This window comes from Ochotona curzoniae, unplaced genomic scaffold, assembly GCF_017591425.1.
Source record: "Ochotona curzoniae isolate NIBS_2020 unplaced genomic scaffold, NIBS_Ocur_1.0 scaffold_2453, whole genome shotgun sequence".
Classification (NCBI taxonomy): Eukaryota; Metazoa; Chordata; class Mammalia; order Lagomorpha; family Ochotonidae; genus Ochotona; species Ochotona curzoniae.
Genome location: NW_024467094.1, coordinates 991,889 through 1,013,360, shown reverse-complemented (window position 1 = coordinate 1,013,360; position 21,472 = coordinate 991,889). Strand labels below are relative to the sequence as shown.

At 42.3% G+C, this 21,472-nt stretch overlaps 1 protein-coding gene and 1 non-coding gene across 3 annotated transcripts in view; both read left to right on the top strand.

Annotated features, from left to right (window-relative positions):
* AKAP10 (A-kinase anchoring protein 10) overlaps positions 1-21,472 on the top strand; it is a 60,150-nt gene that overhangs the window by 12,555 nt on the left and 26,123 nt on the right. For both annotated transcript variants that reach the window (XM_041001549.1, XM_041001548.1), the window contains exons 4-9: positions 438-995; positions 12,578-12,676; positions 14,433-14,517; positions 15,133-15,256; positions 16,185-16,321; positions 18,442-18,586. In XM_041001549.1, the coding sequence (XP_040857483.1) occupies positions 438-995; positions 12,578-12,676; positions 14,433-14,517; positions 15,133-15,256; positions 16,185-16,321; positions 18,442-18,586 (1,148 nt within the window). The remainder of the gene's footprint in view (positions 1-437; positions 996-12,577; positions 12,677-14,432; positions 14,518-15,132; positions 15,257-16,184; positions 16,322-18,441; positions 18,587-21,472) is intronic.
* LOC121170624 lies at positions 11,926-12,032 on the top strand. The gene has a single exon (XR_005886041.1). It is a non-coding gene; the product is annotated as a U6 spliceosomal RNA (small nuclear RNA).

Sequence of the window (21,472 nt, the reverse complement as noted above, 5' to 3'; positions counted from 1 at the left end):
ACTTTTGAATATTCCAGAATATCCCTTCTTCTTTTTATTGACCTTTTTCTTTCTCTTAAAGATTTCTTTTTATTTATTTGAAAGAGTTAACAAAAAGAGAGTGGGAGAGAGAGAAATCGTGAACCCACTGGTTCACCTCTCAAATGGCCACAACAGGCAAGGGTGTGCCAGGCTGAAGCCAGGAGCCAGGAGCTTCATCTGGGTGTTCCATGTGGATGCAGGAGCCATCTCTCACTGCCCACCCAGGTGCATGAGCAGGGAGCTGGACTGGAAACAGAACAGCCAGGACTGGAACTGGTGCTGTAGTATTATGCGGGCATTGCAAGTAGAAGTTTATTCAAGACCTGTGATACAATTGTTGCTAAAAGTGAGAAATTAATTTGTTAATCTAAAATAATTTGTACTGAACTGTTAATTCCTTTGTTTCTGACTTTTAGGCAGATCTTGTCTGGATTACCAGACGCAAGAGACCAAATCAAGTCTTTCAAAGACCCTTGAACAAGTCTTACGTGATACTATTGTCCTTCCATATTTTATTCAATTCATGGAACTTCGGAGAATGGAACATTTGGTTAAATTTTGGCTGGAGGCCGAAAGTTTTCACTCTACAACCTGGTCCCGAATAAGAGCACACAGCCTGAACACAGTGAAGCAGAGCTCACTGGCTGAGCCTGTCTCTCCGTCTAAAAAGCAAGAAAACACAGCATCTTTTTCGACTGAGTCTCTTGACAAGAGATTGGAGGATTCTAGCTCAGCTCCACAGCTTATGACTCACTCAGAAGAAATTGACCTGAATGATAGAACTAATATCACCCAGAATCACTTGCTGCTTTCCGAGGAACGTGACAGTGTCCGTTCTCTTCAACTTGAAGTGACCAGAGCAGGGGCTCATCAAGCTTCTATAGAAGCCCAGGAACCCTCCTCCAGGCTTGTAGTTGTCAGTAGAAACAACCCCTCTTCTCCGTTGAAAGAATTGTCAGGAAAATTAATGAAGAGTAAGTATGTGATTTTCTGTTTCTTTTTAATTTTGAGTTCACGATGCAGGACTTTTTAAAATGAACAATAAAGGATTGCCATGCTTTGCCCACCTGCTCCTTCCTCTAACCACTTGCTAATTTGGAAAGATTTGGAGAGTGCAGTGGAATCCGATCAGGGCATGAAAAGCAGCAAGGGGGACATTTCCAGATCCTCTCAGGAATGTGGTAGGGGAATGGACAAAAGAAGTGTCCTGGTGCTTCTCCTTTTCACAGCTGTGGACGTGAAGCCATTGTTCTGATAGGTTTAATTCCTCCTTGGCTCGATCTTAATTTATAGTATTTTATTATAGTACATAATTTAAACAATTTTTAATTACCAATTGGTGATACTGAGTTTTGTGTTAAGTATACATGTGGGTTTCATATAATAGTCACAGCATCTCTATGAGATGGTGTTACATCCTATATTACACATGGGAAAAGCATGGCTTAGAAAGGTCAGTAACTTACCGTAACCAAGATTGTGCATTGAGAATTTTTCTTATTATTCATTTTCCTTGTTCTTTGTTTCTCAGAGGGTTAGTTGATTTCTTTAAACATGTTAATTTATTGGTTCTTCTCAAAATAGGTTTGAAATGCTATTGAATTGATCTTTAGCATTTTTTTTTAACGCTTATTTTTGATTTGGTGTACATCGTTAACAAGGATGCATGTTTATGAAGTCCAGTGGTTAGGGTGGGGAGTGCCAAGGCATTGGGGAAGGTGGGTGGGACAAGGGCTTCCAATTTTTCTTTTCTTTCCTTTTCTCCAGTTTCCAGGGGTTGGGAAGAGGGAGGTAGGAGGAAGCCGCTCCCAGCTGCCAAACAACGTCAGTACTTGGGGGTGGGGGACAGCCACTTGTCATCTTAGAAACACTGGTATGGAGAACAGTGTTCCGAGAATATTACTTGAATGGTTTTGATATCTGAGACATTGTTGGTTTTGCTGCTCCAAGGTTGAGGAATTCCTTCCAAGGTCCATTGGCTGACAGTCCATCCCAGTGCATCCACTCATCAGACACTTGTTGCCAAAAATGAGCCAAGACAGTTGTTGAACCCATTCTGTTCCCCATCTTCTGTCCTGGCACTCAGTGTTCTCTGCAGGCGTGCAGGTGCAGTGGCCTGGTCAGTCCTCCAGAAGTCACTCCTCACCTGTAACGTACTTCCTTAGTGGTCCCCCCCATACATATCCCCAAGTTCCTTCCCTGAGCAGTCCACACACCCATGCCCGTGAGCACACTGGTTCCTGAACCCGGTCTTCTGTGGGGTGACATGTGACTTGGTGCCCTGCCTGCCTGGGACCTGAGTCCATGGTGTGGGTCCCCAGGCTGGATCTGCCAGCACATTATGCTAGCACCCTGACCTGGGCCTGCCTTCCTGCCTGCATGGTCTGCTGCCGGCATGCCAGGATGCTGGCCTGTTCTCATCTTAAAGTTACTGAATTTTCATCTCTAGAAAGTTTTCTGCAGATTTGCCTTTTAAAAAATATAGTTTCTCTTGTTGCTTTTATCCTTCATTCCACTTTTCATTTCCAACTTGTGTGTCTTTAATTAAAATATTCAGTGTTGTAATTCTATCTACAGTTTATGTGAATCAGGATTTTTTTTTAGATTCACACCTTTGGTGTGGTTTGTGATTTCAGCAGTTTTTGTGAACATGTCTTGTGAACTTTTATGTATGTTAGTTGTTTAGCTACCCCATTAGAATTAGATTATTCAGGCATGTTTGCATTCTGATTTTGCCGTATGACTGGAGGCTTGCTTCACTGCTCGCTCTCTTGGCCCCACCTAAAACTAAAAAAAAAAAAAAAATTAAGATTTATTTTTATTGGAAAGTCATATATATATATGGAGAGAGAGAGAGAAAGAGAAGGAGAAACAAAGAGGAAGATCTTCCATCTGATGATTCACTCCCCAAGCAGCCACAATGGACAGAGCTGAGCCAATCTGAAGCCAAAAGCCCAGAGCCTCTTCCAGGTCTCCCAAGCAAATGTAGGGTCCCAGGGCTTTGGGCCGTCCTCGACTGCTTTCCCAGGCTACAAGCAGGGAGCTGGATGGGAAGTGGGGGCCACCAGAATTAGAACCGGTGCCCATATGTGATCTCAATGCTTGCAAGGAGAGGACTTTAGCTACTAGGCTACCGTGCCGGGCCATAAACTAAAAAATGTTAAGATTATTTGAAAGGTAAAGAAGCAGAAAGGAGGACAACACGCCACACTCCCTTACGTGCACACACACACATGCTCCATCTTTCACCTGCTGGTTCACTGCTCAAAAGGCTGCAACAGCTAGGACTGGGCCAGGCTTAAGCCAGGAGCCAAGAATGTGATCTGGGTATTCCACGTTGTAGGCAAGACTCCAGCACTGAGAACATCCTTCATCTTACACCTTTCCGATGCTTTGGCACTGTGGTTCAGTGCTGTCAGCTTAACCGTAATGCTCGCCTTTTAAAACTCAACCTTCCTTGAGTTGCCAAGCCTCGACTCCCTGTGGATACGAACTTGTCAGAAATTCCCGAAGGACAACTCTTCCTCCCCTATGCCCAGCCCAGGCCCTCAACACTGTCTTCCCCCAGTTAACCCTCCCAGTGTTGCCCTTTGGGGTTTCCAAGTGAATGTCCTGTCTTAGGCTTTTACCCATCTGGATTTTCACCTACTCCCATCAAATCTAGAAATTTTGACTGGCTAAGGTTATTTTAAAAGTGGTCTAAACTGCTCTGATCTTAGTATAGAAATAGAAAAGTACTTATTTTGGGGGCATTGCCCCAGTTACTGCTGGCATATTAATATTCTCTGTGTTAAGCTTAGTGTGTTGTCTCTATGAAATCTTTCACAGTTGACCCCCGAAGACTTCAGATGAGGGAATTGCCTTTATTTGTTTCTGCCTTCTCACAAGTTGCTGCTGTTTTAAGATTTATTTATTTCACTTGAAAGTCTGAGATATATAGACAGAAGGAGAGACACGCACCTGCTGGCTACAACGGCCAGAGCTGAACTGAGCTGAAGCTGGGAGCCTGGAGCTTTCTCTAGGACTCCATATGGCCCGGGACCATCTGCTGCTGCTTTCTTAGACCCTGAGCAGGGAGCTGGTTCGAAAGTGGAGTAGCTGGGACTTGAATTGGCACCCATATGGGATGTTGGTGCTGAGGCTAAGGATTAGCATGCTACGCCTATACCGGTCCCTTGGTACACTTTTTATAAGCATTTTGAACCAGTTCAACATTGAGAGGAGTCCTCCTGAGCACTTAGCCTGGCTGCCTTATAGAAATGGAAATCTGAGGTCTGTGTCTAATTGTCATAGACTTGCTTGTTTTTGAAAAGTGTCTTTGCCTTGGTGGTTATTCATTTCAGTGAACAGCAGAAAAATCAGTGGACTAGATTTTTTAACGTTTGTAGTGAATTTCTAAAATGTGCACTTATGAATTTTACTGTGACTGTAGATTCCTCTGTCTTCACAGTCAGAATAAAAAACAATCCTAGTACCTCTAAAGTCAGGTCTAACACCTGGCACCCTGTGCTGTTTTCCAGCTGCATAGTTTGCCTTTGCTGGAGTGCCATGGATGCGTTTGCACTGTATGGAACCCTGAGACTGGCTTTTTTCCATTCAGTGCTGAGCTTGGACGTCCATCCGTGTTGCTGATCATGTTAGTATTTTAGTCCTTGTTATTGCAAAGTATTATTCCATTGTAGGTCATTAGCATTATTTGCACTCGTTGGTGATTATAAATAGAACTTGTGTAGATATTTATGGATGGAATTTTCTTTCTTTTTGTCTTTGTTTCTGCCTTTCTTTCTTTCTAGATTTTATTCATTTATTTGAAAGAGTTACACATAGAGAGAGGGGGATAGAAACATCTTACATCCATTAATTCATTGCCCAGATGGCCACAGCAGCCAGTGTTGTGCTAGGCTGAAGCTAGGAGCCAGGGGCTTCTTCCGACTCTCAGACGTGTGTAGAGGGGACCCAAGCACTTCAGCAGGGAACTGAACGGAAAGTAGATAAACGAGTTCATGAACCAGTGCCCGTATAGGATACTGTTGTCACAGGTGGTGGCTTAAACCACTGCACCACCACACTGACCCCTGGATGGGTTTGTCTATGAGTATAGAATTTCTCCACAGTAGGTACCTAGTAGTAGGTTTGCTGGATTGAATATTAAGCATATATTTAATTATGTAAAACTGCCAGCTGAGTTTGTAGAGTATACCGCTTTGCATTGTTACTATGTAATTTCTAGTCACTTCATTTTCTTATCAGCACTTGGTATAATGTTTTGTTTCCTTTTCATTTGTTCTGTTTTTAAGCCTTCTAATAGTGTGTAGTGGCATCTTTTTGTAGTTGTATTTTGCATTTCCTTATTAGCTAATGATATTAAGGATTTTTCAAATATTGATACATTCTTGAATTTGCTATATTGTTAAATCTTTGTCATTTATTTGCAAGGCAGAGTTACAAGGAGAGAGACAAGACTTCTCTCATCTGCTGGTTCACTCCACATGTGACCACAATGGCCAGGCTGGACCAGGCCAAAACCAGGAACCTGGAACTCAATCCAGGTCTCCTCCCTGGTGGCAGGGGCCCAAATGCTTGGGCCGTCTTCTGCTACTTTCCCATTTGCATCACAGGGAACTGAATTGGGAGTGGAGCAGTTGGGACACGAACCTGCACCCAGATGGGGTGCCATCTTGTAGTCAGTGGCTTCACCCTCTTCACACCACATCACCGACCCCTGGGATTTTTTTTTTTTTATCTTGTATTACCTTTGTCTAATTGTGACATTAATGTAGTGCTGAGCTCAAAAAATGAGTTGAAAAGTTTTTCATCTTCGGTTTTCTAAAAAAACGCTGTGATATTTCTTTGTTTGGTCGAATTTGTAAGTGAAACCATCTAGGTCTGGAATTTTCTTTTCCAGAGTATTTTAAAGATTTATTTTTATTATTTTTTCATTGGAAAGGCGGATATACAGAGAGGAGAGACAGAGAGGAAGATCTTCCGTCCGATGATTCACTCCCCAAGTGAGCACAACGGGCCGATACTATGCCGATCCGAAGCCAGGAGCCTCTTCCAGGTCTCCTGCGCTGGTGCAGGTTCCCAAAGCTTTGGGCCGTCCTCGACGGCTTTCCCAGGCCACAGGCAGGGAGCTGGAAGGGAAGCAGGGCTGCCGGGATTAGAACCGGCGCCCATATGGGATCCCGGGCGTGCAAGGCGAGGACCTTTAACCACTTGCGCCACCGCACCGGGCCCTCCAGAGTATTTTAAACAGTCTAGTTTCTTTAATAGATTCAAGAATATTCATGTGCTTTGTTTTATTGGTGAATTTTTATAGCTTATGCCTTCCAAGGAGTTAATAACTTCATCCAATGATAAAACGTGAGCGTGTAATACATAGAGTATGCTCTTACTTTTAGCCTGTAGTGGTTGTATCCTTTGATTCCTGATGTTCTTGCTTTTCCTTTTCCTTCAGTCAGAATGGGTAGGAGTTTATCAGTCTTCCATAAGAACCATCTTTGGCCTTGATTTTTCTGTTGTTTTTAGCTCCACTGACTTTTCTGTTCTTTATTACTTCTTTTCTGATTATCTTTTACTTGTTTTGAGCTAAAGCTACTCTTCCTGTTTTTTGTTGTTTTTTGTTTGTTTGTTTGTTTGTGTTTGAAGGGCGGATTTACAGAGGAAGGGAGAGAACACAGGAAGATCTTCCATCCTAATTTTGCTCAAATGGCCTTGACAGCTGGAACTGAGCCAATCTAAAGCCAGGAGCGAGGAGCTCTTCCTGGTCTCCCACATCGGTACAGGGGCCCAAGAGCTTGAGCCATCCTCTGATGCTTTTCCAGGCCATAAGCAGGGAGCTGGATCAGAAATGGAGTAGCTGGGGTGAGAACTGGCGCGTAAATGGGATGCTGGCATTGCAGGTGGAGGATTAGCAGCCTAAGCCACCACACTGGCCCTATTTCCTGATAGAACTTAGGTTCCTGATGTGAGATTAGGCTTTTCTAAAACAAGCATTTAATGCTGCACATTTCCTTCTAGCCACTGATGTAGCTATACCGCATATATGAAAATTTCAAAACTAAGCAAAAATGAAATGTGATTCTCTTTGTCTTAATGTTTTGTCTGTAGAATATTTAGGGAAGTGTTGTTTAGTTTGTAACTATAGGCTTTTTTCCCTTAGTATCTACAGTTGATTTCTCATGTAACTACCTTATCGTCAGAAGATTGAGAATTGAATAATGAAATGCTTTCAACTCTTATTTTTACCAATTCCCAAAATCACCTCAGATATTTTGATTTGGTGAATATCATAATACTGTATTACCCAGAGAAGCATATTGAAGTGTCCAACTCAAGAGTGTTGTTGTTTCTGTCTGGTTTGCTTCCTGTGTTTTGAGGGCCCTGTGTTAGATGTATGCATGTTCAGTACCGTATTTTCTTGGTGAATTGCTTCTTTTATCATTATGTGCTCTAGTTTTTCAAGTTCTGAAGTCAGAAATATCTGCTGCCTACTGGCATTCATTTGATGAGTGTTTACATGGTATCTCTCTCTCTCTCTTTTTTTAAGATTTTATTTTTATTTAAAAGGTGGAGTTAAACAGAAAGGAGAAACAGCTTTTCCATGTGCTGGTTTACTCTCCACATAGCTGCAAAGGCTGGAGCTGAGCTGATCTGAGGCCAGGAATCTGGAGCTTCCTCTGGGTCTCCCAGTTGGTTGCAGGGGCCCAAGGATTTGAGCCATCCTCTGCTATTCTCCCAGTTCATAAATAGGGAGCTGGCTCAGAAATGGACCAGGCAGGATTGGAACCGATGCCCACATGGCATGCTGGCACTGCAGGTGGAAGCTTAGCCTAATACATCATGGCGCTGGTCTCATATATCTTTCCTATTACTTTATTTTTGGGGTACTTTTATTTGTAGCTGATTTCTTGTTGATAGTATATACTTGGATTATGTCACATTATCCATTTGGACAGTGCTTTGTTGATAAATTCAGTTATTTCAATATAGATTTTAATGTTGGTTGGCATCAAGGTGGCATCTTAAACCACTGAGCCACAATGCCAGCTCCAACTTTCTTCTTAAGATAGTTTTGGACATTTGTCGTCCTTTGTGAGTTCCTGTGAATGTAAGGATTGTTTTTTCTTTTTGTGTAAAAAAAAATGCCATTACAGATGGATAGAGATTGTCTCGATTGTATTTTTGCCTGTTTAGGGACATTTAAAAATATTGCTTTCTAATCTGTGAACACCGATGTCTTTCCATTTATTTGTTCTCTTAATTTGTTTCATCCACATTTTACAGTTTTGAGTGTGGCTTTTACCTCCGTGCTGAAGTTTATTCCCAAGTATTTTATTCTTTTGATACTATTGTAAATGAGATTATTTTCTTTTCCTGTGGTTCATATTTAGGATAGAGAAATGCAGTTGATTCACCTGTTGATTTTGTGTCACGCAAGTTTTTTGAATGTATTCTGTTTTTATAGCATCTTTAGATTTTCTGTGTCTCTGCAAATAGATGATTTTACTTTTTCCTTTCCAAGTTGAATCCTGTTTCCCCACCTTTCCTGCTGGTCCTCAGTGCAACTCCTGGTACTAACTATGAGCAGGAGTGGTGAGAACAGGTGTCCTTCATTTGTTCCTGATCGTACAGGAAAAGCTTCCAGTTTTCACCACAGAGTATAATATTTGCTATGGGCATTTATTTATGGTCTCTGTTACATCAAATAATTTTTATTCCTGGTGTGTTGAGGGGTTTTATTGTAAAACGGTGTTGAGTTTCATCACGTCTGTGCCTGAGTCCACTGAAATGATTCTGTGATTTTTTTGAATCCTTTCTGTCAATGTCCTGTGTTACATTGAGTGATGTAACATCCTTGTACCCCAGGGGTGCGTTCTGTGTGATCATGGTGCATGATCCTTTTAATATGCTTTGAAATTGATCTGTTGAATATTTTTCAGTGATATTGTCGTATAGGTTTCTTTCCTTTTTTTGTCTGGCTTATATATAGACAATGCTGATCTCAGAAAATAGGTTGAGAAGTACTTCCTTTAAATTTTTTTTTTTTTTGGAGGAGTTTGAGAAGCATTGGCATTAATTCTTTAACTATTTGATAGCATTCTCCAGGTAAGCTGTCGCATCCTGGGCCTTGTTGTGAAGCTTTTGTAAGGTTAGGTTGTTTATATGTGACTTTCTTTTTAAAATAGATATTGTAATTACAGACTTAACACTTAGTACCACTACCACTCTTGCTGCTTCTCCCAAGTTTTGGTGTGTTGTATTTTCATTTATCTCAAGATATTTCTTTTTTTTTTTTAAAGATTTATTTTTATTATTTTTTATTGGAAAGGCGGATATACAGAGAGGAGAGACAGAGAGGAAGATCTTCCGTCCGATGATTCACTCCCCAAGTGAGCGCAACGGGCCGATACTATGCCGATCCGAAGCCAGGAGCCTCTTCCGGGTCTCCCACGTGGGTGCAGGGTCCCAAAGCCTTGGGCCGTCCTCGACTGCTTTCCCGGGCCACAGGCAGGGAGCTGGAAGGGAAGAGGGGCTGCCGGGATTAGAACCGGCGCCCATATGGGATCCCGGGCGTGCAAGGCGAGGACTTAACCACTTGCGCCACCGCGCCGGGCCCATCTCAAGATATTTCTTATTTCTCTTTTCAACAACTGAAAGGTCAAAGAATCAATGAAGAGCGTTTTGCTTAATTTCTGCATGTTTAAACAATTTTTAGTATTCCTCTGCTGTTGAATCATTCTGTTGTAATTAAAGCAGATATTTGATATAACTTCCATCTTAGACATGTTTTATGATCTAACATGATCTGCCCTAAAGAATGTTTTGTAGGTATTTCTCTGTATTGCTGCTGGGTAAGATGTTCTATGTATGTCTGTTAGGTCTGCATAGTTCAGCTCTGTCTAATTGCTTTTCTGCTTGATTTTTCTACCAATTATTCAAAGTAGGGTATTGAAGTGTCCTGCCAGCTGTTTCTCCCCAGTTTTGTCAGTGTTTGCTTTACATGTTTAGGTTCTGTGGTATTAATCACTAGTAATCACTGTCTTAGAGTTCTTTTGTTCATCTCTCTCTTTTTTTTTTGTAGTGTCATGCTGTAACTGCTTTCTCATTTTCTTTTGTGTATCTTCTCTCTTTGTGGTTACCATTGGAATTACATTAAACATCTTCCAACAGTCTCTCTTAAGCTGCTGACAACCGAAGTCATATACAAAAGCTCTTTACTCCCAGTCACCTTATTTTTTAAATTCAAATAAGATATTTAACTTTCTTACACCTAAATTTTCTTTTGTGTAAAAAGGAGAAGCTCTCCTGCTAATCTATGCTTTAGACTTTTAGTAGGAGTCTGTGCAGTCAAAACTGTTTTCATAATGATTATAATTTTGAAATATATAATTTTTAAGATTTATTTCATGTATTTGAAAGGTGTAGTGACATAGAGGGGAAGAGCTCAACTACCCACTGGTTAACTTACCAACAGATCTCAGCAGCCAGAGCTGGGCTGGGCTGAAACCAGGAGCCTGGAACTGCAGTCTGGTTGGGCTCCCGTGTGGGGGTGGGAGCCCATGCGCTTGGGCCATCCTCCACTGCTTTCCCAAGCCCATTAGCAGAGAAGTCAGGACTCTAGCTGGTGCCACAATGCTGGTGGCAACACATGCCTTTTTCATGTATGTGGTGAAATGGGAATTCAAAGAAAAGCACCTGTAAGTTGAGTGTTTTGTGAGCTAAGTAGCTTTTTTGTTTTTTTTAAATGGAGCATTATGTTTATTCAAAAGAATACCTACTAGCAAACTGCAGTTGTTCAGATTTGACTATTTGGAAATGAGTGACGTGAGCCTGCTGTTTAAAGGAAAATAGCTGATACATTTGATGCCCGATGTTATAAATTCAAACTTTTCTAATGGAAACTGGAATTTTGGAAAGCTATCTGCCATGCCACCATGTGTTAAATGGTGTTCTGATAAAATTGTCAGTGGTATTTTGATGGGGTAATTACTACTTTTTTTTGTGTCTGATTTGATGTGTCTGCATATAGAAGATCAGTACAAATCAGGGTACTAGTATTTTCCAAAATAGAAGGAAATGTGTAAGATTATAACATAGTTCCAAGAGACTCATTAAACAGGGAAATCATGCGTTTTAATATGAATCTGATAAGTTCATTTATATGGTTTCAGATTTTACATTTTTAAAAAATTTAGATCATTGTGCCCGGCGCAGTGGCGCAAGTGGTTAAGGTCCTCGCCTTGCACGCCCAGGATCCCATATGGGTGCTGGTTCTAATCCTGGCAGCCCCACTTCCCTTCCAGCTCCCTGCCCGTGGCCTGGGAAAGCAGTGGAGGATGGCCCAAAGCTTTGGGACCCTGCACCCGCATGGGAGACCCGGAAGAGGCTCCTGGCTTCGGATTGGCATAGCATCGACCTGTTGCGCTCACTTAGGGAGTAAATCATCGGATGGAAGATCTTCCTCTCTGTTTCTCCTCTCTGTATATTCGCCTTTCCAATAAAAATAAAATAAATCTTTAAAAAAAAATTAGATCATCAAAATTTTAAAAAATACTTATTTTTATTGGAAAGGCAGATCAAATTAATGAAGAGAAGGAGAGAAAGAGAGAGAGATTTCCCCATCTGCTGGTTCACTGCCTGAATAGCCTCAGTGACCAGAGCTGAGCCCATCTGAAGCCAGGAGCTTCTTCTGGGTCTCCCATATGGGCATAGGGGCCCAAGGGCCAGCTTGCACTGCTTTCCCAGACCACAAACAGGGAGTTGGATAGGAAATGGAACAGCCAGGACATGAACCAACACCCATATAAGATCCTGGCACCTGCAAGGTGAGGATTTAACCATTGAGTCATTATGCTGGACCCAAGATTTTATGTTCTAATTAACCTTTAAGAAATTGCCACTGTGCTTGCTTTGGCAGCACATACACTAAAATTGGAATTATATAGAGAAGATTAGCATGGCCCCTGTGCAAGGACGACACGCAAATTTGTGAAGGGTTCCATATTTAGGAAAAAAAAAAAAAGGAATTGCCACTTGTCATGGCTGGTGTTATATCAAAATTGATATAAAGCCACTTCCTGTGATGCTGGCATCCCATAGTGGCAGCAGTTCGTGTCCTTGTTAGACCTCTTCTGGTCCAGCTCCCTTTTAATTGCCTGAGAAAAGCAGTAGAAAGTGGCCCACGTCTTTGGTCTTCTGCCTGGCCCAGTCCTGGTGGTTATAGCCATCTAGAAAGTGAACCAGCAGCCATAAGATGTATCTATATATCTCTCCCTCTTTCTGTAACTCTTCCAAATATTAAAAAAATTTTTTGTTGTTTGTTGAGTGTAAGTAAAATATTAAAGAAGCTTATGTGCATAGCTGCCTTGAAAAGCTGTTCAAATTGTTTTCCTAACTCCATGTCTGTGAGAGCAAATTCTCTGAATATAGACTTAAACCAAAATAACAGCATAAGATCGGATGCCAGCGCAGGTGCAGAATCCAGCTCTTTGCTGTCATGACAAATGTGTAGTTTACTTTTTGAGTTTTGAAGTGTTTGCTTCTTCCCTTTCAGGTATAGAGCAAGATGCCGTGAATACTTTTACCAAATATATATCCCCAGATGCTGCTAAACCAATACCGATTACGGAAGCAATGAGGAATGACATCATAGGTAAGCAGCACCGGAAGCTGTGGGAAAACAAAGCCAGACCGGACCTGTTTGGTCACTGGCTAAGAGATTTTTTAAGAACCTAGAATATAACAAGCCCCATTTCATAGTTTGTTTCAGATGCTTTCTTGTATCTGTTTCTCTAACATGGTGGACTGACTTTCTTAGATTTGAGACTGAATAGCAGCAGCAATAATAACACATTTATTGAACACTTGGTATGTCTCACAATATTCTGAGTATTTTCCATGGTTGAACTAATTTAATATTCTAATGAACTATGTGGGGTGGGGGCCTGGTGCAGTAGTCTAGTGTCTAAATCCTTGCCTTGCATGTGCCAGGCTCCCATATGGGCACCTGTCCACGTCCCAGCTGCTCCACCTCCCATCCAGCTCCCTGCCTGCATATGGCCTGGGAAAGCAATAGGAGATGACCCCAAATCTTGGGATTCTGTGCCCATATGGGAGACCCAGAAGAAGCTCCTGGCTTCAGATGGGCTCAGTTCTGGCCATTGTAGCCACTTGGGGAGTGAACTAGCAAACAAAACATATTTTTGTTTGTCTCTCCTTCTCTCTATACATCTGCCTTTCCAATAAAAATAAATAAATCTTAAAAAGAGTAATAACCATATGGGATAAATCTAGATACTGTCTTACCAGTGAGGAAGTGGAAGCACAGAGGAGTCACGTACTCTGTCACAAGGTCAGACGTGGCAGAAGGGATTGACAGTTAAATGTCCGTAGCTCACCGCTAGGCTGCACTGGCGCTGCTTTGCTCACCGCGCACTCACACCAGCCTTCCTTACGGCCTGTTCCTCTGCCCCCAAGCCCCACCCCCCGAAAATACTAGGTTACAAAAGTCAAAGTGTCGGACTAATGAGAGCAAATATAATTTCAGGACATTGCTTCCATTGTATATGCGTGTATACATGATGGTTCTCTGTAGGTCACAGTAAATAATTTGAAAGCATTTACTGGTAGGTCAGAATGACCTTGGCATTGACTAATAAAAGTCTTTCATTTTTTCATCTAACAAATATTGTTATGTTTCCAGAAATGCTAACAGTAGCTTTTATATTTTTATTCATTAGAAATTTAGTGTTAGGGCCGAAAAGTAGGGAGGGAGAGAGTATCAATACCATTATGTTCTTAGAAAAGTATCTACAAATCACATTAAATCCGTTAAAAAGGAATTCAGATTACAAAATACAAAAAGAGAGTACTTCATGGATTACAAAAAAAGAGAAAAAGTTGTTGCCCAGGCTGCAGCCAGGAACCTAAAGCACCGTGCAGGTCTTCCATGTGGGTGCAGGGACCCAGTAGTCGGGCCATCCTCTGCTGCTTCCCCAGGTCCGTAAGCAGGGAGCTGGATCGGAAGTGGAGGCGGGAGACTGCTTAACTGGGCTGTGCCGCAATGCTGACAACAATAGTAATCTTTTCTCACACATGCTACGGCTTTTTTATTTGCCTTTTTATTTTGTTTTTGGTGTGTTTAAATGTTTACAAATTCATTTTATGCCGTTAACTTTTTATTTTTGCTTTTGCACATATGCTTTACACTTGATCTTAGCCAAAAGGCCGAGAATCAATTGCACACATGCTTTAAAGAAACTTTCTACCTCACACTGTCGGCTAAGTTTTCTTAAGTTTTATTTAAGATCTTTATTTTTATGCCCTTTTGGTATTTCCCATTGGGGTTTTAAAATGTGTATGTTTTAAATTTGGTGGAAATGTAATGATTATTGTTTTCTTTTTTACAGCAAAGATTTGTGGAGAAGATGGACAGGTTGATCCCAACTGTTTCATTTTGGCGCAGTCCATAGTCTTCAGTGCAATGGAGCAAGAGTATGTTAGCTTCATATTTTCACATTTTGTGAGGTTAATAGTCTTTCGGAAATGTAGATAACATGAATTCTGTGAAAAATAAAATGATTTCTAGTTTTTGTTATAATTCCTACATTAAAACAGTTTGAGTTTGGAAGTCATTCCAAGGTGTTTGGGACTATCAGATAATGCGTGTCTTCATTTGGGTAGCTTAATTTGCCGAGCACAGGCTTTAAGCTTAACTTGAATTTGTTGAAACTTCAGAGGGTTTTCAGATAAATGATTGCTGCATGTCCTTGAAAAGCATGTTTGTATTTATTCAGTACTTACTGAAAGAAAGCTTTATGTAAGATATGCTAGCTGGAATACTTCAAGGAAATTACAGCCTAATTAAAAAAAAAAAAAAGGACATGCTCTTTGGTTACTGTAATATGAGGTAGCTTGTGTTAAATATCAGTAAGAGGTGGGAGAGATTCCTTACAGGTCAAGGGATCAGAAGTGGTATCACAAGAAGTGAAGTAGCCTTGACCTAATAAACTGTTTCAGATAACCACAGAGACAGAATGGAAAGAGTCTGTGTGTCCCAGTGCCGTGCTTTCTTTGGTCTTCAAATTTTCCCTTTTTGTCTACTTGCAGGCACTTTAGTGATTTTCTGAGAAGTCACCATTTCTGTAAATACCAGATTGAAGTGCTGACCAGTGGGACTGTTTACCTGGCTGACATCCTGTTCTGTGAGTCAGCCCTCTTTTATTTCTCTGAGGTAAATTCTGCATTTTCTTTCATGCTGCTAGAGCATTCCAGCCACTAAAGTGTAAATGCTGGGGGCCTGTCACCCGAAAATAACATCCATGCATGGGTCATGAAGTTGATCTGATGGCAAGAGCATTTTACTGACATGCTAATCAAATGAGAGCATACAAATTTGCTGTAAAACCGTTCTGTGTAAACCCAGCTAAACTGCTGCTTATAAGAGAAGGCAGTGCTTGTTTCTGAATTATCTGGAGCTGTTTTAGAAACCATTGGATTGCAGTGCACAAACAGTTGCAGACTAAGCCTTTAATAGCAAATCCGTGCATTGCCCCTATAGCCTCATCGTTGTCACGTCAGCTGCTTAGTTGGATTCTCAGTGAAGCAGTTGCCACAGCCACTGAGTATGTTCATCTCTTTGAGGCATAATTTAGTAGATATATTTGCTAGGTTTCAGCAAATGAAATTCTTTTTTAATTAAAAAAAAATTGTACAGTAGCAAGAAGGATTCCCAATCGCACAAGGCAGTTACTTAGACTCTTGCAGTCTGCCTCTTCACAAGAATACTTACCCAGTTGACTTTTCTTTTACTCCCTTTCATTGCCAAGTTTAAATCTGCATTTGTTCAGGTGATTATGTCTTTTGGATTGATAGAAACAATCAGGTTTAGAAGGTTTGATTTGTCTACCGTTTGTGAGACATTACTGTACCAATTCACTAAGTTTCTCTCCAACTGTGTGGTTGTTAATTCTTCCAAAAAATGTTTGTTTTTAACTTTTCAATCTCAAACGACTAAGTTGCTAACTAGTGTTAACTGAAGAGAGATTTTTTTTTGGGTTTTGCTTATGTTTTGCATTTTAATACTTAGGGCTTATAGATTGGAGATGGTGAGAGAAATCTGTTTTTAACCTTATTTTCGCTTTTATATTTTTTCTTCCTAGTACATGGAAAAAGAAGATGCAGTGAATATCTTACAGTTCTGGTTGGCAGCAGATAACTTCCAGTCTCAGCTTGCTGCCAAAAAGGGCCAGTATGATGGACAGGAAGCACAGAATGATGCCATGATTTTATATGACAAGTGAGTTTTATAGATAGATGCCTTTAATATTTGACAGATATTTATTGAGAGTTTGTGTGTATGGAAATAAAGGTGAATAAACTCATAGGGGACCGTAAAAACGGTTTGAGTGGTACATTTAAAACTTTCAGGGTCAGGGTGTCGTAGGACAAACCTCCTGTTGACTTTATCATAGGAAGACAGTTTGATGATATATGGCGCTCAAGGGGGCTTTTGCCGAAGAAAAGTTTGATTTGGATCCTCAATTTGAGTTTCACTAACCAGAGAAGGCAAAGATCCTTGGGGAAACAGCCCTGGGCAGAAGCATGCGTGTGGGTAACCAAAGCAATAAGGAAGGTGAAACCAACTGGAATCCATTATGTAGGGACTTCAGCATCTAGGCACCATGCCTTGTATCTTGTGCAAATCCACTTTACCAAACGAGTAACAGTTTTTCATTAGTTTTCACTGAAAACAATTGAGAAGAACCTAACAGTGAACAGTGTTGAAAACATGTGGTCAGATAAGTGAAATGACTGCGAGTGGCTCCTTAACTTCCTTCATTCAACTCCCCTTACTGGGTAAAGAGAAGTAATTTGTTCCTTGTAGCTACAAATGAGTGCTAAGGTGGTAACCTGATAGAGAAGAACTGCCGAGTTGTTAGACAGGAGTTCAGAGCATCTAGGCCAGCGGTTGCCGAGCCTCCAGGTGTGCAGGCTCACGTGCGGGCTGCGTGAGAATCACCAGAACGCTGGTTAAAAATAGGTTCTGCTGCCCCTCGAGGAGACTGAGTCAGCAGGCTCGAGGTGTGACCCAGCAGTCTATTTTTGGAAGACATGGCAGGTAATTCTGATGAGTAGCCAGATTAGGGATCTAGTCTGATTTTCCTGTCTGGTAGATAAGGACACAAAGGCCCAGAAAGGTAGGGTTTTCTCAGAGTTGCAGGGCAAGTTAGCAGCAGGACTTGGACTGAAACATAATTCTTAACATTCGCTCCAGTCTTCATTCTAATACATCCTATTTGTGGAAGATATTATATAAGAAACAATAATTTATGGCTATTGAAATAGCATAAGTAAAGAGTTTACAATGTAGAAATTCAAATCCTGAAGGGATATTTTTCAACTGAGTTGCATCATGGGAGACTCACTTTTTGTTATAAAAATGCTGATTTCAATGAAGAGTTTCCTTTATGCTAGAACGGAATAGTAGCGTTAGCAAGGTCCTGGCTGGAGCTCGCTCACCACACAGAGCAGAGACCACGCTCACCGCACGATCTCATTTGCACCTTGAGAGCTGCTGGGCGGTGAAGATTGCCATATAGCACACTAGCATGGGCATTTTTCCAAGTTAATTATGCCAAATTTGACCTTTAAAATCCCTACTTGTATTTTATGATTGCATCATCACAGTCTTGTACAAGAAGCATTTCTGTGAGACAGAAAATAGAGGCTTTTTTTTTCTGCTTTTAATACCTTTTTATTGTATTCATGTCATCATCAGCTTTCCACAACCCTAACTACATTATATCCCCTCAGTTAGAAATCTTTGGATGAAAACTGTTGATTCTTTTTCATACTACATCCTCAGCAATTGCTGTTAGTTCTGTCTGAATGTATCATATCCACTCACCTCACCTGAAGTGCTATCATTATTAATTTCTTACTGTTTGCTGCAATTGCCTTCTAGCTGTACTGGTATGTTTTCATTGTGTCCTGTACGTTTATCTCTCCTGATCTCGTTTCAGGGAAAGTAGCCATCCCTTACTTTCTTGTAACTTCATTTCTGTCTACTAGGTGCTGAAGAGTGAATAAGCATTCATTCAATGTGTAATTGGTTTCTCTGCCTCAGTTGTTACGTCAGCCTTCCAGCTTCTTAAGCACCATTAGAGCTGGCTAGGCAAGAGCTAAAATGATTGGCAGAAGAAGGAAAGGAGTTAACCCAGATAGTTTGCAGCAAGTGGCAGTAAGGTGATAGCAGAGCTGCTGTCGCCCAGCTCTGTAGCTGTGGGTCTGCAAGCTCAATCACGTTGCCTCATGTAAGATTCCATTTTAGTGCCCATCCTGCCCCCCTTCCCCCCCACCAAATTGCTGCTGCTTGCTGTGGAATTTGGTTTTATTTTGATTGTCTACCTGCCATAGGTACTTCTCGCTCCAAGCTACACATCCTCTTGGCTTTGATGATGTTGTCCGGTTAGAAATTGAATCCAATATCTGCAGGGAAGGTGGGCCACTCCCTAACTGTTTCACAACTCCGTTACGTCAGGCCTGGACCACTATGGAGAAGGTAACCAAGAACTTGAAAAATATTCAAATGCAACAACTTTTACTGCTGAAACCTAGAATATGTAACGTGGAACAAGCAAACCTGCAGGCCAGTGGAAAGTTGAAGCAGTGTAGCACAGTGATTAAGAGCATGGGCTTTGATTTTGAATCGGTATGTGTTAATCTTAACCTGTGGGAGGGGGTGGGGGTTCGGTGACCTCTGGCTACTGAGTTCAGTTATGAGTGCTCTTTTCTTCATCTTTGAAATTAAGATAATATGATTAAGTACCTCAAAAATATTTTTTCATTGCTTATTGAAGAGAGGCAGATAGCCACAGCTCCCATCTGCTGGTTCACTCCTAGAGGCCTGTAGCAGCCAGGAATAGAATCCGGGTCAAGGCTGTGATCCAGGAATGGAAGCCAGCTCTCATGGGGCGCCAGGAAGGTGCTTGTTGGAGCCATTACCACTGCCTTGGAAGGGTCTGCATGACAGGAAGCTAGAAGCAGAGCCAAAGCTAGTTATCAAACCCAGGCACTTTGGATTTGGGACATGGGTGCCTTAACTAACACAATGTCGCAGTAAATGCCCAGCCACGCCTTCACCCTCAAAGGCACTCTTAGGGTTAAAATGACACGTGTAAGATGCTTCTTTACATACTGCATGTAAAGATGTTAAATGCAGCAGGTGTTTGCCCTACAGTTAAGATGCTTGCATTCCTTATCAGAGTATCTGGGTTCAGTTAGAGTCCCACTCAGACCTTTACTTCCTGCTTCCATCTAATGTCAGCTCTAGGAGTCAGTAGGTGATGGCTGAAGCAGTTAGATCCCTGCCAGCCAGCACAGTTAGGAGTGTTGATGCAGTTCAGGCTCTCAGTTTTCCATTTCCCAGCCACTGCAGTCATTTGGGGAGGGTACCAATATATGGAAGCTCTCTTTACCTCTCCAAAAAGAAATAAGTCAACTATTATCTTTTTTATTTTAATTTTCTTAAATTTTATTTTCAGTAATTTTTACATAGTTGAGAAGGATGCATTTCCATGTAGGAAATCCACTGATTAGGGTGGGAAAGGTTAAGGAATAGGGGAAAGTGAATGAGACCATTGTTTCCAATTTTCTTTATCTCCTTCCTGTATCTGGGGAAGGGAGAGAGAAGGAGAGAAGCCACACCCAGCATCCTAAATGCATCAGTACCCAGAGATGGAGGATGGCCACCCAATGTCATCCTAGGGTCCCTGATGTGGAGCATGCTCTGAGAATACTGCTCACGTGGTTTCAATAGTTCTGAAATGCTGTTGATTTTGTTGGTCCAAGGATGAGGAGATCCTTCCAAGGTCCATTGGCTGACTTAGTCCATCTTAGGGTCTCCACTCAATGGATACTTGCTGTTAACACTTGACTGGAAGAATCATGCAATTTATTCTGCCCTCCATTCTTTGCTATGGTACTAGATGTCCTCTGAAGGCATCAGTAGACTGCCATATATCCCATGTACATCTGGACATGGCGTCCACTGCACTATCTTCAGTAGCTGAGGAAATCCTGTTCTGACACATGCACTCCTCAGTCAGACCAGAGATACTGCACTTCTCCCCATGGCTCGAGTTTGGAGTCTAGCAGTTCAGTTGGGGGTCAGGGAGGTCCCCAGAGAAACCTTGTCTGAAGTGACCCCCACACCTGACTCTTGTGTATGACAGCTAGTACGGAATCTGGTTCAGTCCATCACCCACATCGCCTGTATACAATACTGGTGTTTGCAGCTGCTGGATTAGTTCTGTTTCTAGCTCCATCTCTTACATAAACCAATGGATGCTGCAGCTCAGCCCAACCCTGACCACTACACACTTGGCCCTCATGTACACCAGCAGGAACTACAATCCAGTTGCAGCAACCCACAAACACCCCACCACAACCTCCCCCAGTCCTAATTCCTGCACACAACAGTATGTCCAGCAAACTGGTCCAGTCTGTCCTACATCCTGTTCGGCTTCTGTATATACCAGTGGGTGCTACAGCCTAGCTCAGCCCAATTGACCCCACTATCCAGCCCACATTTATGCTGGCGGGTGCTACCACCTATCTAGCCAGGTCTACCCCCAGCCCTGCTTCTCCTGCACACCAGTGGGAGCTGCAGCTATCCAGTTTTCCTACTGGGTCCACTCCATCCCTGGATCTTGCATTTTCCAGGTAATTTTGCAGTCTGGCTTGACAAGACTTTCTTCTACTCCCAGCACTTGCCAGCTGATGATGCGGCAAAGCCTGACCAACCTGCACTCCTCCTTGCTCATGCATGCACCACCAGTGGATACAGTTGCTTAGCCCAGGCTGGCTGTCTCCCTAACCCAGCTCACAGGCAGGTTAATGGGTTTTGTAGCCCTGCCTAGCCTGATCTTGCTCCAGTTCAGGTTCTCACACTTGCGAGCAGGAGCAGTGGCCCAGCAGGGAATTTCCCTCTCCTCCTGCCCAGGTGTCACATGTGCTGGTGGGTGCTGTGGCTTAGTCTGGTGTAACCTGCCTCACCCTGGCATTTGCTGGTGGGTGCTGCAGCCTGGCTTGGTCTGGCCTGCCCCTAGTTCCAGTTCATGCTGGTGGGTGCTGTACACTAGCCTAGCCTAGCCCAGCCAGTCCCCAGTCCTGGCCCTAATGCGAACTTGACTGCTGTTGCGGCCAGACCCGGCCTGTCCTGCACTCTGTCCTGGTTCTTACATCTGCCAGTGGGTATTATGAACTGGACCCGTCTGGCCCACCCCCAGACCTGACCCACACATACGCTGGCGGGTACCACAACTGGCCTGGTCTGGGCTGCTTGCAGTCTTGGTTCTTGCACCCACCTGCAGGTACTATGTCCTTACAGAGAAACTCCCTAATCTCAGTCAGGTCACCTTCCAGTGGCAGATTTCACGCACACGCT